Raw genomic sequence first — 27,253 nt, forward strand, 5'->3', positions numbered from 1 at the left:
AAAGTCAGATTACTACGATGTTATATATTTCCTATACTGTTGTACGGAGTTGAGTCGTGGACTCTCACAGACGCCACCTGCAAGAACATTGAGGCTTTTGAGATGTGGCTTTATCGTCGAATCCTGAAGATATCTTATACCGACCACATTACTAATGAGGGTGTTTTGCTGAGAATGAAAAAAGAAAAAGAGCTGTTAATCAAAATAAAAACAGCCAAAATCGAATACCTCGGTCACATCTTAAGGAATTGCGGGAGATATGGACTGCTGCAACTGGTCTTGCAGGGAAAAGTAGAGGGAAAGCGAGGACCAGGAAGGCGAAGGATTTCCTGGCTGATAAATCTACGAACGTGGTTCAACACAACCACTACAAATCTTTTCAGAGCAGCAGTGTGCAAAGTGCAGATTGCCATGATGGTCGCCAACATCCGAAACGGATAGGCACTACAAGAAGAAGAATGGTTATACTGCCTATTTAAATAGTTTTCATATTATATTTTTGGACTTATTTACATAGAAGAGATGATTGTTGCATGCCAATGTGAAAGCTCATCAAACTGGTAAAGAATCTTTCACTGGTAAGTGTTTTATAAATACATACATACATACATAATCGGTTGCCTCTTTTACCATTAGATGTCGAGGATTCCTCCTTTATATAATACTCTCTGCAAATTTACGCCACTTCTTCCTATCTGCTGCTAAAACTTTTGCTTCTTGCCACGATGTTCCTCTTTTCTTGAGTATTTCGTTTACACTAGTGTTCCAGCTTTTCCTTGGTCTGCCCCTCCTGCTTTTACCCACTGCTTTGGCCTCCCATGTCATTTTCACTTGTCTCTCACCACTCATTCTTATCATGTGTCCAGCCCATTTTAACTTCTTTTCTTCAACTTTTTCGTTGAGCGATTTTACCTGTAATTCATGTCTTATATCTTCGTTTCTTCTTTTGTCTAATCTTCTTGCTCCCATCACTTTTCTTAAGTATCTCATTTCTGTAGCTTGTAATCTTTTTCTTTGTCTGTCATTAAGTACCCAGTTTTCTGCCCCATATATTGTAATTGGCATATATACAGTTTTATATACTGTCATTTTGGTTTTCCTCGATATTTCTTTTTTGTTTAGGAAATTTTTATACAGTGAATAATAAGTTCTCGTTGCCAATTTTATTCTGTTTCCAATTTCATCTTCTTGTGTACCTTTGTTGTTTAACATTATTCCCAAATACTTAAAGAGGTCTACTTGCTCGATTTTTTGCCCTTCGATTTCAATATTTACAGTTGCTTCTTTGTTGGCTATTGTCATTACTTTAGTTTTCTCCATATTTATTATTAAGTTGTAGTTTTTTAGTACTTCAGCCCAGATTCTAATGTTATCTGCGAGAGCCTTTTCAGTTCTTGCAACTAATACAATGTCATCAGCAAATGCACAGGCTTCAATTTTTATTTGTTGCAAATTTCTATACCCTATAGCGCATTTTTTAGTTTTTTTCCAACACTTTTTAATAACTTCATCCATAACGGAAATAAATAACAGTGGGCTCAACACTCTACCTTGTCTAACCCCGTCGTTATTAGAAAATTCGCCGGAGATTAAGTTACTTTTCCTGACCTGGTTTTTTGTGTTGATATACAAACTCTTTATTACACTTACAAGTTCTTCATCTACTTCCTTGTTTATCAGGCTTTGCCATATTCCTTCTCTATTGACCATGTCAAACGCCTTTTTCATATCTAAAAACGCCAGGTACAGTGTATCGTTTTTTAACAGTGTTTTTTCAGTAATTTGCTGTAGTGTGAATATATGATCTTGTACGCTGTGTGATGGTCTAAATCCACTTTGTATATCCGCCAGTCGAGGCTCAACTATTTCTCGTAGTTTCTTTTCTAGGATAATTGCGTAGATTTTCAACGCTGAGCAGAGAAGTGATATACCCCTATAATTACTGCACTCTTTGGTGTCTCCCTTTTTGTGTATAGGCAGTATTATTGAAATGTTCCAATCCTCTGGGATTTTTTTGTTTGTCCACGCTAAATTTAGTAGGTCATGTAATTCTTGTTTACCCTGTTGTCCAAGATATTTCAATAATTCAGCATCTATTCCGTCGATCCCTGCTGCTTTACCAACTTTTAGTTTTTCTAGTGCATCTTCAACTTCTTCCATCTTTATTTTAGTTTCATAAACGTCTTCTTGCCCTCTTTCAGGTGTTTCGTCTGTTATCTGTGTGCGATTCTCTACTGTTGTATTTTCATTGTTTAAAAGTTCCTTGAAATATTCTCTCCACCTTTCTATAATGGGCTCATCCTCAGTTATTATATTTCCGTTTCTATCTTTTATCTGCTGTAGTTTAATTTCCGTTTTACTTCTCATATTCTTTAATACTCTATAAAATAATTTTGTTTTTTTTAGTACTATTTTCTTCCATAGTTCTTCCAAATTCTTCCCAGACGTTCTGCTTTTCTTGTTTTATCCTTACTTTAACTTTGTTGCGCTGTTCCTTGTATTTATCGTATGCCTCTTGATTTCTTTTTTGTATGTACATTTTCCATAGCCTTTTCTTTTCTCTGACTTCTTTTTTAATATCGTTGTTCCACCAGCTTGTCTGCTTTTTATGATTATTTCTTCTGGTATACCCGCAAACTTGCCCTGCTGTTTCTAATAGTATTGCCTTAAATCTGATCCACTTTTCTTCCACATTTCTACTTTGTCTTCTCTTTTCAATCCTTGCAAACTGTTTTTCTGTTTTTTCTATATACTCATTTCTTGTTTGCAAGTTTCTCAGCTTATAGGTTCTTATTCTTCCGCTATAGTTTTTGTTTTGTATCTGTTTTCGGTCCTCGACTTTGTTGTTATTCTTGAATACTCCTTCTAGTAGATAATGGTCACTACCTATATCATAGCTTCTTTTCACTCTGACATCTTTAACTTTACTTCTTTTTTCTCGAGGAACAATTATGAAGTCTATTATTGATTTTTCATTTCGCTGGGGCATTGCTCTTGTTATCTTGTGTATTTCCTTGTGTTCAAAGAAAGTGTTGGTTATAACTAAATCATTATCTATACAAAACTCTAGCAATCTTTTCCCGTTTTTATTAATTGTGTGTTCTCCGTGCCTACCTATAGCTCCTTGCCATTTCATGTTTTCGTTTCCCACTCTAGCATTGAAGTCTCCCAATATTATGAGTGTTCCCTCATAATCTTCTACTGTCTGCTGTAGTTGTTCCCAAAATTGATTTTTGTCGTTTGCTTTTTCACTTTCTCCAGGTGCGTATATTACAATCAAAGTTATAATATCGCTTTTACTACAATTCATTGATTCTTTCAATAGTCTCTCATTGATGAACTCCCAATTTCTTATACCTTTTACTTTATCTTTGGGTATCAAACAGGCTACTCCTGCTCTGGCCCATTCAGTTTCCTTTACACCACTGTATATTAATAGATTTCCATCTCCTATTATTTGTGTCCCAGCTCCCTTTTTTTTGTCTCAGTGATGGCTATTGCAGTATAGTTTGTGTTGCTAAGGGTTTCTACTAATTCTAACTCTTTTCCACTTATTCCTCTAACATTCCATGTCGCTGTTCTCCATACCTCTCCTTTCTTATCTATAACTTTCAGTTCCATTTCTTTTTCCGTTTTCATTGCCGAATTTGTCATCGTTTTGTCCGCCTCTGCTTTTATTAGTTTTTTGGATTAGCTCTGTTGCTCTCTTTTTCAATTGTGCCAGTTTCCATATTCCATTTCCATATTTCATCATTTATAATGATCTTCTGGTATTTAACTTTTACAACATTACCTTTTTGTCTCTGTTCATTTGCATATTCTCTTAGTTGTTTTTGAATTTCTCTTTCTTGGATCGTATAGTCATCATCAATAAAAAGTTTTCTTCCTTTAATGTGTCTTAACTTGTTCTTATTTTTCATTATGTCTGCTTTATCACCATATGTACTCAATTCTAACTTGCACATTCTCTTATTCAGTTTCGTTATCTCTTTTATCTCACACTTTGTTCCAAGAAAAGTTTGCAACTGATTCTCTATATCTTCTTTTAGCTCTATAGTATCTCCTGCAGTTTCAAATCCGGTGATAATAATGTTATTTCGACGTTCTTTCTTTTCCATAGCTTCAAGTTTATATTCTAGCACCCTGATTTTAGTTTTCATTACTTCATTTTCTCTCCTAATCTCTTTTACTTCTTCCAAACTCTGCTTCCATTCACTTGTTAAATCTTTGACAATTTTTATTAATTATTTACGCTCAGTTCTCATTTCTTTCATTTCATTTGCTATCTCTCTCATTCCGTTTGTTACTTCTTTAACCATCTCGCTCATTTCATCCATTCCGTATTCCTCTGATACGCCTATGGAATGTGTAATATGTGTTGCCTATCTGCTAGCGCCAACGATCATCTACAATTCAACCTTGCGGATAGATAAATCGCTACCAACAGATAAGACGCCACGTTATTTTGATTTCAGCCTACCTCGAATATTATTAGTCCTATTGTGTCACTAACACTCTCAGCACTTTGTTGTAGTATATTATTTGCTCACAGTTCACTCTTACAATTTCTAATTCTCGATATTTCCGAAATTCGGATGAAATATCAGAGCACTCAAAATTGCGTTGTTTATCAACACAGTGGCGTACCTCCACCTTTTTATAAATAGTTGATCAAATTTTGTTATGATATTTGAACATAGCCACTTTGCACGACGCAAGTGATTGCGAAATTTATTAGTCGTTATACGGGCTCCGATACCTACCTTGAACCTACCAAAATACATAAGTAGTATGTAATACTTTTATTTACATAATTTGATTACCATCAAAATTTCTATCAATATTCACCTAATATATTGTTTTCTTACTCTATGTTTTATTGTATTTTTTCAATTCTAAATCATTTCAATTCAAAATCAAAATAATTTGATTTACATAAGTTAAAAATGTCAAAAGGTTAATCTGTTTAGTTAGACGATCTTCGCACATAATGACAAGCTGTCTCTGTGGCGAAGTTTTAATGCGAGTGAATCCCAATACAACGCAAATACCAGCCGCGTGGTAAGTTGGTTCGAATCCCAATAGAAACTTTTATTTTTTTTTATACATTTTATGATTGTAAGTATATATATTATATAATTTTATTTTCAGAAAATACGTATTTAGTTAAAAAATTTTCCGCCAATTAATGGTCAGAAATCATTTGTGGCATTTTTAATGTGTTTGTGTGTGTTTTATTTTTTTATTATTTTAATTTTTGGCACTGTTTTAATAAAAATGTTTGAGAAGTAGTAAGTATAAATTAATTTAATATTTAAATAAAATATAAATAAAAAGTGTATTAATTTCGTTTATAATCATATAATCATATAATAGAAGTATAACTTCTTACGTGCGTACAAAGTACACACACATTCTTTTTTTTTAAATTTTTTTTGGAAATTCAATAAACGAAAAATTTTCAAATCGATTTTTCTAGAAAACGGTGTGTTCTACCGACTTAAAGCAAGAGTACCTTTTAGTACTAGAATACCTCATGATTTAATAATCCAGTGTCAAAAATGCTTAAAAGTTAAAGACATAAAAGTTATGCGATAAAATAACCGTTGCCCTACCCAAAACGGACGCCTATGACCGGTACTAGAAATTCACAATAAATGTAATCGATTTATCTCTAGACGATAAATATGCGTAGCAATTTTCAATTTTCTAAATAAACGCGTTCTGGAGTTAATTAAGAAAAACCAATTACAAGACGCCATCTTCAAAGAGCTCTAGCTCCCTTAGGAAGCATTTTCGGACTAGAAGAATTGGGTTAAAATGTCTTAAATTTATCTGAGGAATCTCGTATCTTCGTTTGTCGGTAGAGTTTCTGGACACCCTGTATATTATAGTAAAACCTCCGTTAACCGAAACCTTTTTAACCGGTACATCATTTAACCGAACCGGCTGACAGTTTCAATAATTTCGTAAACAGAGAGTAAATTTTTATCACAAAACGGAAACAGTTCAATGTTAATTTGTTAACATAAAAAAACTAATTAAATATAAAACTCATGATTTTTATTACTGTAGTTATTTGACCCTCTGATGCATAGGTATCATATCAAGGGTATTTTTGACCCAGAACGTTTTTTCGTATCATTTTTTCATATGATTTTGGATATAATTATAGTTATGGCTTAATATATTTCTTCATTAGATATAACTACAAAATATCCTTGACAAAAGAGAATAGATTTCTTTAAAAAACATTTTAAACATGTGTTCATTTTCCTTAATTGTATTGCTTTATACTTCGTCTAATTTACTAACCGTTGCACGTCATCCGCGTCATAGCCTGTGACGTCACATGGTACCAACACGAAATATTTAGGCGGTAGGTGTGTTCTTTTTTAGAATCATTTTGCCTAGTACACTGGAATTACAGCCACTATACATATTTTATTATATACGCGTAGAAATAATATTTGACGATTTCTATTAATGTTAACCTAAAGAAATACACAATAATATGTTTCATTTAATTTGTATAAATGGATTATAAAGCGTTTTTATGAAGCAGATTTGTTCGGAACACACTGTAACTGTAATCGAACGAAGGTGACATTTTAGAATAAATTGGTAACATTTATTTGACAGTTGCGGTGATGACACTTCATATTTGTTTATATTCTTTATTATAAGTATCTGTTTTATTATATTTACTGTTTTTATTATTTACTTTACTCTAAAAACCTCTACTATAAAAATATAAATTTCACCTAATTTTATCACGACTTGGAGTAATCGAGGTATCTGACAACTTTTTTAGTTGTTATTGTAAACATATACAAAGAAACCTACCGGCTTCATGCCAAGAGTTCGGAGCCGTTTTTTAATTATTAACAATGCAGTGCAAAAACGCTTGCACTGCAAATCTTAAAAGATTATAACTTAATTCTTGTTCTCTATTTCTTAAGTTTTTACTTATTTACATTGAATATTAATTTGTTTTGTTGTATAATCCACGTTTACAATAATTATGTGATATATATTTGATTTAAAATGGATTCAGGATTTTTTTATACTTTGGCAACTATGTCAACTTAGATCTCTGGCGTAGATAATGACGTGCAACGGTAAGTAAATTAGATGGACTGTATGTATATATTTACATGCTATATTATTTACATACTAAAGAAAATATTGTGAAATCGCCCTCATAGTAATATCCTAATGACAACTTTGACCATATGTAATTTGATACAAGACCAATACAAAAAAAAAATGTTATTTTTAAACAAAATTCTTATCATCCGAAACTGCCTCCCTCCAATTATTTCGATTAACGGAGGTTTACCTGTAGATATTTAGTCTATACAGTTATAAATATTAATATCTGATCTTAATAAATTTACAAATTTCTCCTAGAGAAGTCACAAAATGATGACTTTTCCCTTAATTTAATATGATGTGGAACCAAAAGATAAATAAAACCCTAAATATTCACTTTTATAACGTAAACCCCTATTTTTTAATAGCCGTATAAATGTTTACCTCCTCTATATAAATAAAAATGAATGTTTATCTACTCTATGTCATATTATGTGTAAGTTTTTAGTTTGCGAAAACTGTCATTATAGATAGCAGTGCGTGAAGGGTTTAAAGTGTGCGTGAAGTAACAATGTATTTTAAATGGGATTTACTTTTTCGCACACTTTCAATGGGTTTTTTGGCACATTTTCATATAATCAAATATCCTTAACTTTCGCGTTGTCGTGGTGATGACAATATGAGCAATGACTTACAACAAAATTTTTGACAGTTTTGTAATTAGAAAGTAGTTAGGATTATTAAATGTCAAAGTTCTAAAAATTGTAGAATAGAAATGAATTGCAGTGACGAAGAGTTACAGTTTTTTTATTTGTTTATCGTAGATAAAATATTGTATGAAACTGTGCGTGAAGTACTTCTTGCGAACTTACGCGATGTATAGCACTCGCTCCGTTGTCGCTCGTGCTCTAAATATCGCGTACGTTCGCAAAAAGCATACTTCACGAACTGTTTCATAAATCATAAATAACTATTATGTGTATGTTCTTTATAGAATCGTAAACTATGCGTTTAATCATATTATGATGACCTTTAGAAAAGTTGTTGTGCATGAACCCGGAGAGGTTAAGAATTTAGTTATTTCAAATTTAATATTAAACACGTAGGTTAGTTTATCAACTTAAGTGATCATTATTTGCGCACTATTGCTATAAAATGTAATGTACATAGTGACATGTAAGTTCTCTGAATAGAAATCTTTGATTTACCAGATTTTTAATTAAGAATAAAAAATTTTGAACAGCTATTTAGTGTTTTATTTAATTTGCAATAGTGATTTCTAGTAGACTTTTGCTTAATTTTGTTCAGATCATTTTCCATAGCACCCAATTAAAATATGTTTGTATTATTATACATTTTATGGTAGCAGGCAACATCTTACAAAATTTAGTGTAAGGTTTAAAAAATAAAAATGCATAGAAGACATTTTGAATTTATGCCAGGCTAATCCGCAACAACAATTTTTATTTTAAAACAGCTAATAGAAAAACTAAAGAGAAAGACTTGCAGATAGTGTTTATTAATCTTGAAAAGGCATATAGTAAAGTTACCAGAAACCTATTGGTACTAAGTAGGAAAGGAGTGCTGGCTGAATATGCGAGAGTCGTGCAAGCCATATATGAGATGGTAACAATTAGCGTTAGAGCGAATGCAGATGAAACTGAAAAATTTTGAGTGAAAGTATGGCGTGCATTTGAGTTTCGTGTTAAACCTGTATATATTCTCATTCATACTGAATCAGATGACCAGGGCCCCCGCAAGTCTGACTGGCGCCTGCGTGCGGGACATATTTTAGCGCCCTTTAAATACATGTATGTATTATTTATCAAATTGGATGTTTTCTATTAAATTATTAAATGATTTATTTAACCCAAAACCAAACCTAAGCACAGTCAAAATTTATTTTACAAAAATTTATATTTCTCACCTCAAAATAACCCAATGCAAATTTTTTATGAAATTATGTAAATTAGACACAAATACATTTACAAAATCAAAAATTTATTAAAAATGTTAACGTCCTGTACTACAGAGAAAAATAATTTCGGATTTCGGATCTATGTTTATATGAAATTTTTTCAATAATTTCACACAAGAAACAGCCAAAGGGGAAAGGCGAAAAATGTCACTTGCAAAAATTTTTAATGTGTTTTAAACTTATTCATTTTTCTCGAATCCCGAGAAAACTAATAAATATTTTTGAGAAATTTAAACGCAGAATGAAAGATTACGTTATTACCGAGGGCAGAAAGTCCCTGAAAAGTTCTATAATGCTTATTTTAATAAGTTACAGGGGTGAAAATAAAAGAGAAAATTTAGTGTGATTTAATTGCAAATATCTCATTCAAAAGAAACTTTTTATATATTCTAAGGGACTGTCGGCCCTCGGTAATAACGTTATATTTCATTCTGCGTTTAAATTTTTTTAAAATACTTCCTTTTCTCGGGATTCTAAAAAAATTAATACATTTAAAACACATTGAAAATTTTGACAGGCGACATTTTGCGCATTTCCCCTTAAATTTTTTTGCAGCATTAATGAAGCACCCTGTGTATTAAATTAAAAATTTACCTTTAGTAAATAAACAATAATATTTTGTCATTTCAAAGCTTTCAAACAAATTTTATATAGCAGGGGTGGCCAAGCTCCTTGATAGTCCGAGCCATTTTTCAAAATTTGAAATTTTTCGCGAGCCGCAATTAAACAATTATCTAAAAAGTGTATAACAGGTATTAAATTTTTCTCTAACCGTTTGGATTTCACGAATTTTAAAGTGAAATATGATGGTTCACATCGTTGTTTCAATAATGCAAATAATTCTACAAACAACCTTTACTAATTCAGGATACTTCGATTCTTCATCGTCGTTCCATCTTTTTCTGGGATGGCCTATTGATCTTCTTTCGCCTCTCAAAAAAAACCGTCCTTAACACTCTGTCTTCCTCTGATCTACCACATGACCTGCCTATCTTATCTTAGCTTTTGTATGTCTGAGGATCTTTTTCTGTATCACTCTCCTGTCTATTCATCTCTTTGAGTGCCAAATATCATTCTGAGGAATTTGCTTTCAAATACCAGCAGCTTATTTATTTCTCAGTGGCTTATTTATTTAATTTGTGACAACATAGCCGATCTTCAACAACTTGTCACTATAATCGGAGAATACAGTAAGAGAATGAGATTGGAGATTAATACCAAAAAGACCAAATTCATGATCATCTCCAGAAACATGGATGCACTTTAAAACTCCACCATAACACTGAATATTAAGTCCATTGAAAAAGTGAGCAAATTTAAATACCTGACAACGTGGCTTTTTGAAGACTGGGCATCGGACAGGGAAGTAAAAGGTCGCAATGAGCAAGCTCGACAAGCTTTCGTAAAATTCAGGAAGGTACTGACCTGTTCAAAGTTCGATCTTCAACTGAGACTAAGGTTTACTAAGTGCTACGTATGGTCGGTGCTGCTATATGGCGTAGAGGGCTGTACACTTAAAACGAGGGACATAAACAGATTAGGAGTTTCGAAATGTGGCTTTATCGCCATATCCTAAAAATACCATCGGCAGCGAAAGTCACAAATGTAGATGTCCTTAAAAGAATCAACCACTGTGCATCAAGGTCGCACCATGCGATATGAAAAATACCAGTTCCTCCAACTTAAAATCGAGGGTAAAATTTAAGGCAAGAGAGGAATGGGACGCAAGAAAATGTCCTGCCTCCGAAACATATGTCAATGGACAGGGATTAACGACAATCAATCTCTGATACATTTTTCAAGAAGCAGAGAGTTAATGAAAAATGCGATCGCTAACATCCATTAGTGGATTTGCATCTGAAGAAGATTTATTTCCCACTGATGTAGAGTCCAAGTTTTACTTCCATATTTAACAATTGGGCGAATAATTAGCTGTATAGTGTTAATTTAGATTGTTTTTTAGCAGCTTAGATCTTAGTAATGATGATAGGGAGTATAATGCTCTATTCCACGCAGTTATCCTTGCTAAGACCTCCTTTTATAATGTGATTGTCATCTGTGATTACCGTTCCTAGATATTTAAACTCTTTTACTACTTCGAAGTTGAGGTCATTAATAGTTATGTTCTGCCTAACACTTGATCTTATATTTTTGGTTACTAGCATGTATTTCGTGTTCTCTTCATTTATTCGAATGCCCAGACTACCTTTTTTTTCCTCGAAATATGAACACACCTCTGTCACGTCTCTTGTAGAATGATCGACTGCACCTATATCATCAGCAAATGCCAACAATAGTTTTGATCCTTGATTCGCAAATCCTCCTGTCAGCTGAGATGATATTTTACTTATTAGATATTCTAAGGCCAAACTGAATAGCAACAGTGATAAGGGTCATGATCCAATGATGAGTTCTGATGTCCACCGCAAAATTAATTGCTTTTGAGGTGTCTTTAAAAATTTCCAGTTGTCTTATTTTTCAATATTTTTCCGATATTCAATACAGAGCTTTCGCGCTGTATCTCGTAAACTAGCAACCCTGCAGAAAATTTAATTTCACATAAAATCTAGAAAATTAAATTTTCTGCAATTTCAGATTTATTACTTTTTATCGTCAAGCGACCAACAAAAAGTTTTAAACAAAAATAAGACATACTTTTGTAACAATTTCCTTTTGGAGGTTATAACTTTTTTTCAGTTCATTTCACAATAACATAACATCATAGCAATTTCGTAGAGGACTTTTCAACAAACAATTTCCACTAAAAATTGTTTAATTTTATTTATTTATCTAGGTTTTACAGCGCTCCAAACTTGACCAGATTCTCGAACGCTCATAGGAATACAATAAAAACAAAACGTTAGGCTTACTTTTCTATCTATTGTTGTGATCTTACTTTTGAAATCTAATGATGTTCTCAGATGTAATTTATCTTAATTAATTAATTAATAATTATCTCATTAATCAAACAGATCAAATACCAATATAGTGTCAATCTCAGGGCTAAATTATAATATCAATTATTTACTTTCGTGGCTTCAAAGTATTTCTCAGTGGATTCCTAATCGGGATAGATAAAAGAGAATAAAATAATACACACATACGGATTTCAATTAGAAATTATAAAAATCGTTTATTTTATCTAAATGGCAATAACTGCTTAATATTTCTTATATCTTATCTTTCTATCTTTATTTAATACAACAGTTACAAAAATGGGAATCTTATTTCTTTTTGTCTCCAAATTTATTTTATTTATAATGAACTATTATGATTTATCAGTAACAAATTGATTTAGGTTTGATGAAATTTCTTTAATAGTGATTGTGTGGGTCAATTTTCAATGTGGTATTTAATACACAAACCATACATTCATGTCATAACAAAATTGACTGACCTTTACTGACGATTTGACAATGTCTTCACACAAAATACGTTTCCTATTGGCTTCGGTTGCGATCCAACGACTCGTCCAAGTCTTCCAGTAATGCCTCGGCTCCTTTGAAAACTACGCCTCGTACAGCCCTCGTTCCTGCCTTCTCCTGATGCCGTGTTCTACCTTTTTCAAACACTTTAAAAAAACCGGGATACTCTAGACTCAAGGAGTTATATACTATCTCGACTCGGTCTATCACTCGTTCCACGATATCTTACTTTTTATTTTTCAAAAACAAAACTAACCAACCCGGCGTTTCACTTTTTTGTACACTCTTCTCGAAAACTGGACTTCGCCTATCGATCGCTCAAAACATTCTGACTCTCATTGCCCATTCATTCTCCTACTTTAAAAATACCCCTTCCAGCATTCAAAAATCAACCAATCCCAAGCAACTTTCAATTATCCGTATTTACCAACACAAACTTTCCTTTTCCTAAATATCGTAATGGATTTCAAGAAAAAATAATATTCCCCATTTCAATTTTACTTTCCACATTAACCCTCTTTACAAATTTAATAACCTATTATCTTATTTGCTAGAATATGAATTATCGGTGGTTATTCACATCTTTCCACGAACACTTTCTTTTTAAACATCACTCTAATTGTTTACTTGAGTCGTATTGTTCCTGGGGTTCGTAAACACTTCTCCGAAACACTTTCTTAAAAACTACCTATACATAATTTGTTTTATACAGGGTGTTCCAAATTTACATGCCCGCGGTCGAGAAAAACGAAAACCTTTATTTTTATTTGAATTTTAAATACAACTATAGACTTTTATTTCTTATGTCAAATAGGAATATAACACTATATACATATTTTTTTATTCTTCCTCTTCTTTTTATATAGACATTACTCTGTCTGTTTTTCAATGTGCCTCCAGTAAGTTGTCATTCCATCTTTTTCGTGGTCTTCCCACTGATCGTCTTCCTATTGGGGAACCGTCTCTCGCCTTACTACTCTATTTGTTGTCATTCGGCTTATGTGGTCGTTCCATTCTACTCTTCTGTTTTTCACCCAGTTATTAATGTTGTCCACCTTGCATCTCCTTCGTATATCTGCACTTCTAGCTCTATCCCACATCGTCTTACCATCGATTTTCGCATTATTTTTTAATTCATACAATTTATTCTGATTTTAACATTCCTATGCTATTATTAAACTATTTTTGACCTTTGTCCACACTACAAAAGAACCCTAAGCATATATAAAAGGCCCAAGTAGTAGAGGACAAATTCGCCGGCCCAGAAGAAGAATGACCTAACCGTAAATTGCAAAATTCCTCAAAAGAGCAAAAAACTATTTTTTAATATTTAAAATAGGGATTAAATGAAGAGTAATCGTCCAGGAGCATCGGTATGGCGTGTTTTTGACAACGATGGCTTTTATTTTCATCGATATTGGTTCGAATTTCATTATCTTAATTTAATCCCCCCATTTTCAACCCTATCTACAGTTGCGTCATTATGCATCTGAAACAAGGTGTAACATAGCGCGTATTTCAATAACGACGCAACTACCCTATAGTGGCTCAGCACATTGTTACAGTTCTGTCGTTTTTGTATCATCTGTACATAGTATTTTAGAAGTTATTTACGCAACAAACAGGAACTGACAAAATTTGCAGTTACGTCATTCTTCTTCCGTACCGGACACATCTAAACATTCCATTTAATATGCATTTGGCACCTAGACTTTTCTATTGGTTGTTTGCAGCACGCGGCCATATTTCAACCAATAGGCGGCGAGGTGCCAAACACGTATACGGAATGTTATTCAGTGCGAAATTCATATACGGAATGTTAAATATTCGTAGACCGAATAAGACAAATTTTTATTAGTCATTTTAAAGGGATTGATTAAAATACTTGTTAATATATTATTAAATAAAAATAAATAAATTATATAGTATTTGGAATATTATTTGGAGCGAAATTCATATGCGGAATGTTAAATATTCCTAGACTAAAAAGACGACTTTTTATTAAAGTCAGTTAAAGAAGGATTTTAAAATATTTTGTTTAATGTATTATTAAAGAAAAATAAAACAATTATTACCTATATGGAATGTTCACTGGGTTCCTTTAGTCTGATGTAGACTTTTACTTTTTCTTCAATTCTGGTACGATATTCTTTCCATTTGGTTGTCTTATCACGTAGTCTTGTGGGAGTTTTTCTAGTAACGCTGCTGTTCCTAGTGAAGCTATTATCGGAGAATGGTCAGAAGAAAGATCATAGCTTTGTATCACATCTAAGTAAGGAGCTGGTAACCCATTTACCACAAAAAAGTCAAGCAAGTCAGGAGTTTTAGCTGGATCAGTTGGCCAGTAAGTTGGAGTTCCTGTTGACAGGTATGAGTAATGCTTCTCTTGAATCACTGATGTCAATTCTCTACCTTTGGTTGTTGTAAGTGTTTTTGGGGGTAAAGACCCCCACAAAATGTGTTTGGTATTGTAATCACCGCCCGCAATAAATTTGGATTCTAATGTATCGAAAAAATCACTGAAATGTTCCTTTTTTATGCTGTCTCGAGGTGGACAGTAGACGGCGGCAACTTTTAGATTATATGAGTCCATGCAGACGGTAACAGTTGTGGCTTGTAAAAAATTTTCCGCATATTTTGGCATTTCATAGTGCTTTATTGTGTTTGTTATTAGGATAGCAGTACCAGCATGTGCAGTGTTGTCTGGGTGATTGCTGTGATTTGTTGTGTAATGTGGAATGTAAAAATAGGATCTGTCATATGTACAGAGTGCGGCAAAAGTCAGTTCCCGCTATGTAGTTTCGTGCATAAGCGCGATATGGACATGCAAATGCAAACAATCAGCCTCGCATACTGTTTGTAGGGTTAACCTTGAGTTTCGTTCATCTGCCTGTCGCGTGTTGCTGTTCGTTGTGGGGTCTGCTGAAGAATGGTGTGTATGCTAGGCTAGGCTAGGCGATCGCAAACTCTCCCACAGTTGAAGACAAAATTATTGAGGAAGAATTTGAACACCTCCGTCAGAACAAGGCAATCCTCAACCGAACATGCCGTAGCGTTGCGAGCCGTTGTGAACGTTGTATCGAGGAAGATGGACACCAGTTTGAACATAAAGCTTAGATTTTTATATGCACCTTTGTAACCCAAATTTGCGACTTAATTAAACGTTTTGCATTTTTATTTTTTTTTCCGATATTTTTATTATTTTTTTCCGTTTAATTTGAGACTTAATTAAACGTTTTGCATTTTCATTTTCCGATATTTTTCGATTGTGAAAATCGGGGAACTGACTTTTGCCGTACCCTGTAAATTGCGATGTTTGTACATGTATAGTTGCTTACGAGAATTGATTTGATCGAGTATAGAATGCTAAGATGACACAAATGCTAAATAAGTAGGAATGATTAACAACTAAGATCTAATAATAATTGAAAACCTCTACTGGAACCAAAGGGCAAATCTCAGGATTGAAGCTGAATACACCCAATATGTAAAAATAATTTTTGGAGTAAGTCAAGACTGTATTTTGTCTCCTCTAATATTCAATATCTTGCTTTAGACTTTAGACGAAATTGAAAAAGGAATTCTACTAAACGGACACCGGCTGCACAACATCAGATATGTAGCAGATAATACCCTTGTATTTACGTACCACCAAGAAGACCTACAAGTCCTTGTGAACAAAGTCACCACTGTGAACAATATGGACTCAATATAAACGTAAGAAAGACAAATATAATAATTTTATCAAGAAATGAATAACAAGTCAACAACATTAACCAAATCCCAGTAAAAAAATGAAGCAACATTTTACAACTACCTTGGTACCACAATAAACAAAGAATGAACCAACAACCAAGATATAAGAGCGCGCAACGGGAAAGCTAGATCCACCTTAACCGGATAAGGGATAATAAGGAACCGCAGTGAATGCTTGTTACATTTTTGGAAAGAAAAATGTCGTTGTTATACACACATCTAAATAAAGAACATTACCTATTTATGAATAATTTTTAGAATAATGTAGATCTAGATATTGCTAGAAGTTATTAATTGTCCAAAAGAAATATCTATTTCAGGATTCGCTAAACTTTAGAAACTTAGATCGTTTTAGAGACTTAGGTCATGTAGTGGGTGTGAATAACGATATATTGCCTAGATATAACGATATATTGCTAAAAGCACTAGACAATAAAGTCTTAAGTCCAATTACCAAGACTTGGGAATGGCAGGCTGAAGACGATGCGAAACGAATACCGTTAGGTCTGGCGTCTCGTTATAATTAGGGGGCTAGCAGACATAGCAATTCCTTAGGATAGGAAGAAATTAAGAGATTTGTAATTAAAAGGGAAGTAAAATAAAACGACAGTTGAAAAATATAATATATTGTTGGAAATTTTTGTTCATTTCAAAATAGAATATTCATATTAATTTTACAAATTCTATTAGATAATATTTAAATTTTTTATTAATAATAGTATTTTAGGTAATCGGAAATCTTCTCTCGAATCATAATACAAGGTACACAAGGATGAGCTGTAGTGGAAATAGGAAAAACACTGGCATCTGCAACCCTTAATATTTTAATTCCAAAACTTTCAAATATGAATCAACCACTGTTTCTTGTTTTCGACTACGTCCCATTGGACATGTTGACATTGGATGTAGATGTAATGCTGTCGTAGTCATTTGTCGTAAGAAACAATTCTCTGTGTACCGTGATAGCAATAATCTTTAGATTTAAATTTTAAGTGGCTACAAACTGGTAAAGGTTTGCTCATGTACATACTAGTTTGATACTCTAAAATGCTTTGTAGTATCTGACAGCTTAAATATGAGTTGTATACTTTGATATAACCCATCAATATCATTATTTTCAGAATCTGATAAGAGATTTGGATTTATAAGGGGGTAATCAAAAGGATTTCTGCTCTTTAATCTGAGTGTACCTGTAGATTTTGGATCTGTATGTATTGCAGTAAAACTCAGATCCAACGTATTATTTCACCAAAGAACTTCATTTATACTGTGTTCCAAAAGGGAAACACTTTTTGCAGGTGATGGTTTATGATCTACATCCACAATGATTTCCAGGTTAGGTACACCTTTCCTAGTCCTATTTTTAGTTTTATGAAAGGCTACACCCTGGGTGTATGATAATGCAGTAAGGGTACCACTACCTTTTAGATAGTCTTGCAATTATGTGTTATTATATATAATATAATATTGTGTTATGTTTTGTCTAGGAAGAGTGATATTTCCTGAAAATAGTAGTTTTATATATAGATGATCCCTAAGTCTAGTTCCAACTTCTAAATTTTTAATCAAAGGTATTTTGATATCTTTAAGTTGATTTTTGGGACCAACTCCAGACAACATTAATATTTGTGAATTTGCAATAGCACCTGCAGAAAGTATAACCTCTTTTTTGGCTTTTGCTCTGTTAGTATAACCACCTTTCGTAAACAAAACACCTTTTACGGTTTTGGTTCTTTTACTAGTTTCCATTTTGATCACGTAACTCAGGGTTAAAACTTTAAGATTTGTTCTATTTAGAAACGGTATTATAAAGGCTGAACCTAGATCCTGTCGTTTGCCATTATTGTTAAAAATTTAGAAAATGGAAGCCCCTGATTGTCTGTTATTATTGTAGTCAATTATATCAGACCCTAATTCTTTGTTGGCATCCAAAAAATGTCATTGTGTATAAGGTTTGGTACTTTATGCTGCACATTTAGACCATTCAGACCATTCGTTCCATGATATTTAGGATCTACCGGTGCTTTTTTATTTGTCCAGTGAAAATTTTCCGAATTTTTAAAATATGGCAGAACCTTCAAGTAATTCCAAGAATTATCGTTTAATATTCTTGCCCAAGTATTGTAATCATCAGGATCGCCTCTACTGGATACCAATCGATTTATCAAAGACGTACCATCAATTCCCCTTCCTCTTGGAATATCACATACTTTATTCTCTGCCCCTAAAACAATAAAAGAACATATTTTATATATTGCTGCAAATATATGTATGTATCGAGAACTATAAACTATTACGAATATTTTTTGATATTATTAGAAACACCTGAATTTGAAATTCAAATATTTGATTTTTAAAAGAAATACAAATAAACTTCAAAAACAAAAAATGAGGGAATATGGTTTATGAGAATTATACATAATATAATATTATACAGAACTTATGTAAAAAAATCAGGAATATATAAGAACAAAAAATTTAAATTTTAGAACTAATAATATGCAAACAAACATATCAATATCATTTAAATATTAAAGACAGTATTTTAGGGGAAGAAAAATAAATATTGAATCAAAAAGAAATATGTGTAACAAAAATAAAAGTTTGTTAATAATCCTTTATAAACGGTATATTTATTAAAAAGGCCCTATTGGGCAACGTCACAGACAGTTTTCGGAATGACAATTCCATAATCAGTGCTGCGAATAAGGAAAACATTTCTCAAAAATAAAGGAATTTCAACAAAACTTAGAAAAAACCTTTATTTAGATTAAGTAAATAGTGATCTTGAAAACATTTGGATCTATCGCAAATACAAAATAATCGAGACTGCAAAGATTATACGATACCCGTCTTCACAAATCCGTACGTAATGAATAACTGGTGAAATTTGGACTCCAGATTCTCTGGAGTTTCTCTTTTATTAACTTTCCCAAACTTTGTTCCTGCGTAATCTGTCAAAAGCCTTTTCTAAATTCATAAATACAAAATACGCTTTCTTTTTCCTCTTTAAAACTATATCAATGATCTGATTTATTGCAAATATATGATCCTGGATGCTTCTTCCTTTCCTAAAACCGATTTGAGACTCTTCTAATGTAGGTTCAATAATTGGTCTCAATCTGTTCTCCAATACTCTTTCATAGACTTTCAATACTGTACTCAACAATGTAATTCCTCGGTAGTTATTGCAATCTTTGGTATCTCCTTTTTTGTGGAACGGTAATATGATTCCTATTTCTCAGTCTTTTGGTATTAATCATTCTTTCCAGATTTTATTAAGTATTTCCAGAAAAAGTTCTTTTCCTTATCGTCCCATGTATTTTATCATTTCTGTAGTAATATGGTCATGTCCTGGCGCTTTTCCATTTTTCATTTTCATGATAGCTTCGTTTAATTCATCTAAGGTTATATTTTCTTCTGTTGCATCTACTTTTTTTTGTGGATTTGGAATGTGTATTTGTTCTCTGCCAGTTTCGAGAGTCTCGTCTGCTTCTAATAAATTTTGGAAGTACTCTTTCCATCTTGCCATTATATCTTTTTCCTCTGTTAATATATCTCCTTGCTCATTTTTGATTGTGATTGATTCTTGCTTTTCCACTTTTTAATGTTTTTAACACTCTATAGAAAAGTTTTTGGTTGCCTTTACTATTTTCTTCAATTTTCTCTCCAAATTCCTTCGACGATTCTTGTTTAGCTTTTAAGATTAATTCTTTTAAAGCTTTGCGTTTTTCTTTGTATTCTTTGTAGTTTTCTTCTGTCTTCTTTTTAAGGTACTTTTGCCACGTCTGTTTCTTAATTTTAACTTGCTCTTTAATTTGGTGATTATATCAGTTCGTTTGCTTCTTTATGTTGATTGTCTTGCATGTACCACATGTCTGTCTAGCTGCTTCTAAAATAGTTTGTTTAAAGAAATTCCATAATTGTTCTATATCTATGTTTTGTGTGTTGATTGTTTTAGTTTCTATGCTTGTTTTAATTTGCTCTACATATTTATCTTCTATATCTTTGTTTCTTAGTTTATATGACCTTATGGTTTCATGTTCATTTGTCCTTCTGTTTTGAAGCTCTTTTCTTCCATATCTTAAATTGCCTCTAACTGTAGCCACTAGTAGGTAGTGATCTCTGTATATTTCTGCTCCCCGTTTTACTCTAGCATCCATAATGTTTACTAAGTTGTTTTTCTACTAGAATATAATCTATTATGGATTTCTCTCCTCTACTTGGTACTTCTCTAGAGTATTTATGTACCTATATCTTTATGTTCAAAGAAAGTGTTTGATATTGATATCATGTTCTGCTCACAGAATTGTATCATTTTTTCTCCATTTCGATTTTTTACGTTTTCACTATGTTTACCTAGTATTTGCGTATTTATATTTTCTTTTTTGTCCACTCTGGCATTGAAATCTCCTGCAACATATATTTCTCCTTTCCAGTTTTCCATAGCCAACGTTAGAGACTTCCAAAATTCATCTTTGGCGGTTACTTTTTCATTTTCACTTGGACCGTATGTTGCTATAATTGACCATTTATTCTTATACTTGTCTTGGATTTCAATAGTTAATATTTTTTCTGATAGCCCATAGCTTTCAGGTCTCCTGCTATATTATGTTGCCACCAAAGTCGATGGCCTCCATGTGGTCTTCCAGTTAAGACATCTTCCCATAGCAGACTTAGTGTTCTTTGGTCAGAATATCTTCTGAGGTGTCTTGCTCATTGGAGTCTTCTGGACTTTATTTCTTTTATGACGTTGGCGTCTGAGTATAGTTCTTCGAGCTCTTTGTTAGTTATTATCCAATATTGTTCTGCTGCTGTATCAAGCATAGACCCAAAGATCTTCCTTAGAATTTTTCTTTCCCAAACACGTGGTCTCTCTTCGTTTGCCTTTGTTATCCTCCACGCTTCGCTTCCATCCATCATGGTCGTATGATTGTTCTATTATAATTCTATATAGTTGTATCTTTGTACGACTTGTTAGTTGTTTCCATTTTATAAGGTTTTGAAGGGCATAAAGACATCTGTTCTCGGCTTGTATCCTATTGTTTATTTCTTGTGATCCGTTATTGTCTTCAGTTATTGTTGTTCCAACATACTTAAATATTCAAAGTTGAAGTCATCGATCGTGATGTTCTGACCGATCCTGTCTCTGCTTTGCTTATTGTGGCTCATATACATATATTTCGTTTTATTTTCATTAATAAGTAGTCCCATCTTCTTTGCTTTCTTCTTGAAACTGACGAAAGTGTCCTTCATCCTTAATCTGGTGTTTCCTATTCGATTGATATCGTCTGCAAATGTCAACAGTAAGTTTGGTCCTTCTCGATGAAATACTGCTGAAATCTTGCACTTCTGGTTATGTGTTCCAGAGCTAAGTTGAAGAGTTGTTGTGAAAATGCATCTCCCTGTTTTAGTCCATTGTTTGTCAAATGTCAAATGTCTCCGAGTATTGCTGTCCAACTCTCACTTTATATCGTAACCGTTCCATACACATCCGTATCAAATTGACTAGTTTTTTTGGAAAGCCAAGTTCCTGCATCGCTGTCCACAGCCTAACAAACTCTATCAAATGCGTGTTTAAAATCTACGAACATCTGATGACGCTCACGATCAAACTCCCAGCATTTTCCATTATCTGTTTTATTGTGAAAATCTGGTCAATAGTAGAGCGGGCCGGTCCAAATCCGCGAGAATTGTGAAACATTGTATAACGCCAAATTGCAATTTTGTAGAATGGTATTTGTTTGTAATACTAGGGGAAGAAAGTATGCTAAATTTTCAGTTACTCGAGCGTTATGGGGACCTATTGGATTGTGAAGAGTAGGTCCTAAAACAAAAAAAATGTATGTTCCATAAAGTGGGGGACTTTCCATTTTTTAATTTAATTTTCCATTTCCAACAATCATTTTTTCCGTTAATAGCGCCATCTATCCATAATTCGAAAAAATGTCTTGAATAAAAGTTCCTTACTTTTACGTATATAATCCAAATCTTCAATAAAAATGGAGGCTCCTATTTACGATTTTAAAGTAACCCCCCACCTCCGTGGGGCGTCGTGTTTGGTGCCATTTGATAGATTTTTCAAAAATATTGAATACATGTATTTTGCAGTATTTCGATCTGATGTTCATCGCGGGTTCGTATTTAAAATTTTAAATTTAGTTCCCACCCCTTTCCGTGCTGGGTAGTATTAATGGCGCTACAAATCTTCGTGAATCTTTGCCGCGTTAACTATTGTTTTCCATGTTTGTCGGTCCTGTGCCACTAATTCTCATTGTCGCACTCCCATTTTCTCTAGATCTTCGTTGACTGCATCTTTCCACCTTTTTCTATTCCGCTCTACAGACCTTCTTCCATCTGGCCTTTCCCAGAACACATTGTTTATAAGGCGATTGTCGTTACTGCGTATCACATGCCCTGCCGATCTGAGTCTATTGGCCTTTATATATATATATGACTAGATTTTCTTTCTCGAATAGAGACTCTAGTTTGTTATTGTATCTGCGCCTCCACTCGTTTGTCACGCTGTCTCTGCAAGGGCCATATATTATTCGAAGGATTTTACGTTCTCACACCAGAAATTTATTTATTTGCCTTTTTGTTAGCGTCCATGTTTCACTTCCACACACGAATGCTGGTCGTATTATGGTCTTGTGTATCTGGATTTTTGCACCTCGTGAAAGAAGTTTTGACTTCATTAGATGTTGCATTGCAAAGAAAGGTCTGTTTCCTGCCATTATTCTCGTTTCAACTTTTCGCTCTAATTTGTTGTCATTTGTGATTGTTGCTCCTAGATATTTAAATTCTTTAACCACTTCGAAGTGCTAGAAGCAAAAGAGAAAGAGCGGCACAAACCAGTGGCCTAAATATTAATGAAATAAAAACCAAATACATGAAGGCCAGCAAATCGACAGGCCAAAAAACCTACAGAATCTGACAATAGGAGACTATAACATCGAAATCGTAAACTTTTTACATATCTAGGTTCACTAGTTACCGCAGATAACAGTGTCAGCGAAGAAGTTAAGAGAAGAATACATATTGCTAATAAAACATATAATGGACTCATTAAACATCTAAGATCTAACAACATCACGAGAAAAACCAATGCAAATATACAAAACCCTGATAAAACCGGTCCTTATATATGGATCAGAGACATGGACACTGTCGAAAAGCGATGAGAACTTATTAGGTACGTTTGAACGAAAAATCCTTAGACACATATATATAAGGGGGTGAAAGAAAATGACGTATGGCGCAGAAGATATAATTTTGAACTATACGCAGCATACAACGAACCCGATGTCATAACATCCATAAAGATCGGAAGTCTGCGCTGGATGGGCCATGTTGAACGAATGTTGGAGACCGAAACACCAAAACATATAATGAAGCAAACACCAGTAGGGAGAAAGTCAAACAAGTGGAACAAGATCTGAAAACACTTGAGATTACCCACTGGAAAAACAAAGCAAGGAACAGAACAGAATGGCGGAAAATCCTAGAACAAGCCAGGACCCAAAAAGGGTTGTCGAGCTACTGATGATGATGATGAACCACTTCGAAGTTGTGATCGTTTATAGTAATGTTTTTCCTTATTCGCCGTCGTTCTTGTTTTGAGACGACCATGTATTTTGTTTTGTCTTCATTTATTTTTAGACCGATGTTTAATGCAGCTTCTTTAAAGCTCGAGAAAATATCCTTAATTTCTAATGTTGATTCTGCTACTGCGTCTACTTCATCGGCAAAGGCCAGTATGATTTTTGCTCCCCGAGCAGTTATGTCTGGTTTGATTTTGTGATATATTTTCCGCATCACATATTCTAAGGCCAGGTTAAACAACAGTGGGGACAACGGATCTCCCTGTCTCAGTCCAGAATTTACGCAGAAAACATTTGATATTTTTCCCCCTATTCTAACTTTTGCAAAGAAGTTACTTACACACATTTGTGTTACCGTTGCTAGTTTCTTGGGTACGCCGAGCTCGATCACTGCCTTCCATAATGTTGCACGATTAATTGAATCATAAGCCTGTTTGAAGTCTATAAAGATCTGATCAACGTCGTGATTATATTCCCAATACTTTTCAAGCATTTGAAATATAAAAAGAAAAATAATATCAATAACAAAATAACAACCACAATTTATTAAAATTGGATAAATCGTCAATATACAGTAACAATTTATTGCAAAATTTATATAAATTGCAAACTGAACATACTTACAACAAATAAAATATGAAACCCAATTTTCTTAGTTATTCATTAAGAAATTCTTCTATTGAATATTATGGTCTTTTAGACAGATACGCTTTTGTCATTTTACGGAGCTTTGGGAAAGATGTTGCAGATTTAAGTTGTAAAGGGAGATGGTTGTAAAGTTTTTTTGCGGAATATAATATAGATTTCTTTAATAACTCAGTGGATGGGATCGGTAAATAAATATCAAAGATTGAATTTTTGGTGGAGTAAAGATGATTGGGTCTTGCTGGAAAGACATGAATGTGTTTACGAATTAAACAAACCGTTTCTAGAATATATAAAGATGGAAGTGTTAAAATTCCGTGATCTCTGAAGTAACTTCAGCAATGTGTAGAACTTCTGAGGTCAAACAAGATACCTTTTTGCTCTTTTTTGCAATTTAAAAATATCATCAAATTGAGCAGCTGTACTAGAACCCCAAAAAGGAAGATCATATCGAAGATGAAACTCTAACAACGAAAAATATGTTATTTTAGAAGATGCTAAATTGAGTTCCCTTGAGACAGATCTTATTGCATAGCAAGCTGAAGCGAGTTTCTTGCTTAACGAATCGATATGAAGGGTCCATTTGAGGTTGCTGCCTAAAAAAATACCAAGAAATTTTACAGAATTAACAGTACTAATCTGGCTGTTATTAAGAGGCGAAGGTTGAAGAGCTCCTATGGATAATGCTACTGTTTTATCTACGTTAAAAGAGAGTAAATTAGAGTCAGACTAGGTCTTTATCGTCAGTAGATGCGAAGTTATAGTTTCATGGAGAGATGCAGTAGTTAAGTTGCTCCAAGTGATACTGGTATCATCAGCAAAAAGAAAAATTTTCCCATCGATTTTTAAATTAGTGATGTCATTTATAAAGATAAGAAACAGAAGAGGACCAAATACTCAACCTTGTGGTACACTACATACAATGTTTTTGAGACTAGTGTCAGTATCATTTTCTCTAACTAGTTGTTTCCTATTATTCAAGTAGGATTGGAACCAATTCAAAGAAATACCTCGAGTTCCATAGAAATTTAGTTTTTTAATCAAGATGTCGTGATTTGCACAATCAAAACTTTGGCATAGTCACAGAAAACAGTGGCAGTATAAAGATTATTGTTTAGTGCTTGGTAAACCTCATGAAGCACAGAAAACATGGCATCAGTCGTACATTTATTAGTTAAAAAGCTGAACTGATTTTGTAATAAAATGTTGTTATCAACGATAAAGGATGTAAGTCGAGTTTTAATGAGTCTCTTAATAATTTTGGAGAGTACCGGTAGTAAGGCAATAGGTCTACAGTTGCAGGTATTAGATTTTTCACCACCCTTATGAAGAGGAATAATAATGGCTGTCTTTAGACACTCAGGAAATTTACCTTTTTCGATGGATTCATTAATTAGTGAGACGAGAATTTCCAACACATTTTCTGTGAGATTAGAGAAAATTTTTATACATATAGTCCATCAGTACTACAGGATGATTTGCTTTTGATACTATTGATTGTTTGAATCAGTTTTAGTTATCGACTGGTCTTAAAAATAATGAATTCGAGACCTTTCTTGAATTAGGGAGATAGGAAATGGGATCTTATTGCGGCAAAATAGTTGATGTTAAATTTTTACTCACATTAACGAAGTAATCGTTTAGACTTTCAGGATTTGGAAGGGAAAATGATTGAGCTGTGTGAGTTTTATTTCGAAGATCGTTTATTATAGACCAAGTTTCTTTTGCAACACTTTTAGAGCTTCACAGACGATTTTAATAATAGGCTTTTTTTAGCGGATTTGAAAAGTTTTAGGTATGTTGTCCTGTAAATTATGGTGCAATAACCCCAGAGGTCAGCGATCGCAATCAGCAGTTTTACCTTTTATATTCAACATTTTGATTTTATATAAAAGTAATATCATTGTAATTAATTTCAGTTATTTTTCGATCAATTAAAAGTGAAGTATATTTGTAAAAGTTAATAAAGGGTCTTTTTAAAAAGTACCTTAGTGAGTTTAAACCTTTAAGTGCCACAGTGCAGTAAGATAAGTGGGAGAGTCATTTAGTGATCCTCGTCGTTTTTAAACGTTTACCCACTACGAACCAACTTCCAGGGAAAACCACAGCCGTTCAACCCCAGAAGTCTACGGAATACCAGTGTCAAAGTGTAAAAATCCATTTATATGCCGAAAGACGATAAGAAGAAAGCAGAAAAGAAGCCAGTTCCTTCGAGAAGAAATGCACCAAAGCATAATCTTCTATCTGTAAGCAAATTTAATATTTTTTCTAATCCTAATTTAATTGCTTCACAAATTTCATCGCTTAAAATTAGTAATTCTCTTGCAACTATCAGTGAATCGATTGTCGAACCTGGTGCTGCTTCTATTTCGCAAAATAACTCAGTTGCTCAATTTAGTTTAAAAGCTAACGATAATTCTTCAAATAATACTCCAATAAGCTTAGATATACCGTCTATAATTATTACTCCTGCTCCCGCTAGTCAATTAGATATTATGGCCGTGGCACCCGCTCCCGCTCTTGTTTTTGATGTCAATAAACATCTATCTGTCGTACCTGATTTCGATGGAAACCCTAACGAACTGCATAACTTCATTGAAGTTACTACAATGGTTCTTGATCATTTCTGGGATCGTGCTAATCCCGAAAGCTTTCAAAATCACATGTTGACTCGAGGCGTAATGAATAAAATTAAAGGACGTGCTCGAGAAGTCATTTCTGTATATGGGTGTAAAGACTGGAACACAATA

General features: G+C 33.4%; 1 protein-coding gene across 1 annotated transcript in view; it reads right to left on the reverse strand.

Annotated features, from left to right (window-relative positions):
- The window catches only part of LOC114339749 (glucose dehydrogenase [FAD, quinone]-like), a 97,087-nt gene extending 75,577 nt beyond the window's left edge, over positions 1-21,510 (reverse strand). The window contains exons 1-3 of the mRNA XM_050644841.1: positions 21,351-21,510; positions 18,245-18,478; positions 4,001-4,225 (exon numbers count right to left, since the gene is read on the reverse strand). Of these exons, the coding sequence (XP_050500798.1) occupies positions 4,001-4,225; positions 18,245-18,478; positions 21,351-21,510 (619 nt within the window). The remainder of the gene's footprint in view (positions 1-4,000; positions 4,226-18,244; positions 18,479-21,350) is intronic.
- Between the last annotated feature and the right edge of the window lie 5,743 nt (positions 21,511-27,253).

Source organism: Diabrotica virgifera, chromosome 2 (genome assembly GCF_917563875.1).
Source record: "Diabrotica virgifera virgifera chromosome 2, PGI_DIABVI_V3a".
NCBI lineage: Eukaryota > Metazoa > Arthropoda > Insecta > Coleoptera > Chrysomelidae > Diabrotica > Diabrotica virgifera.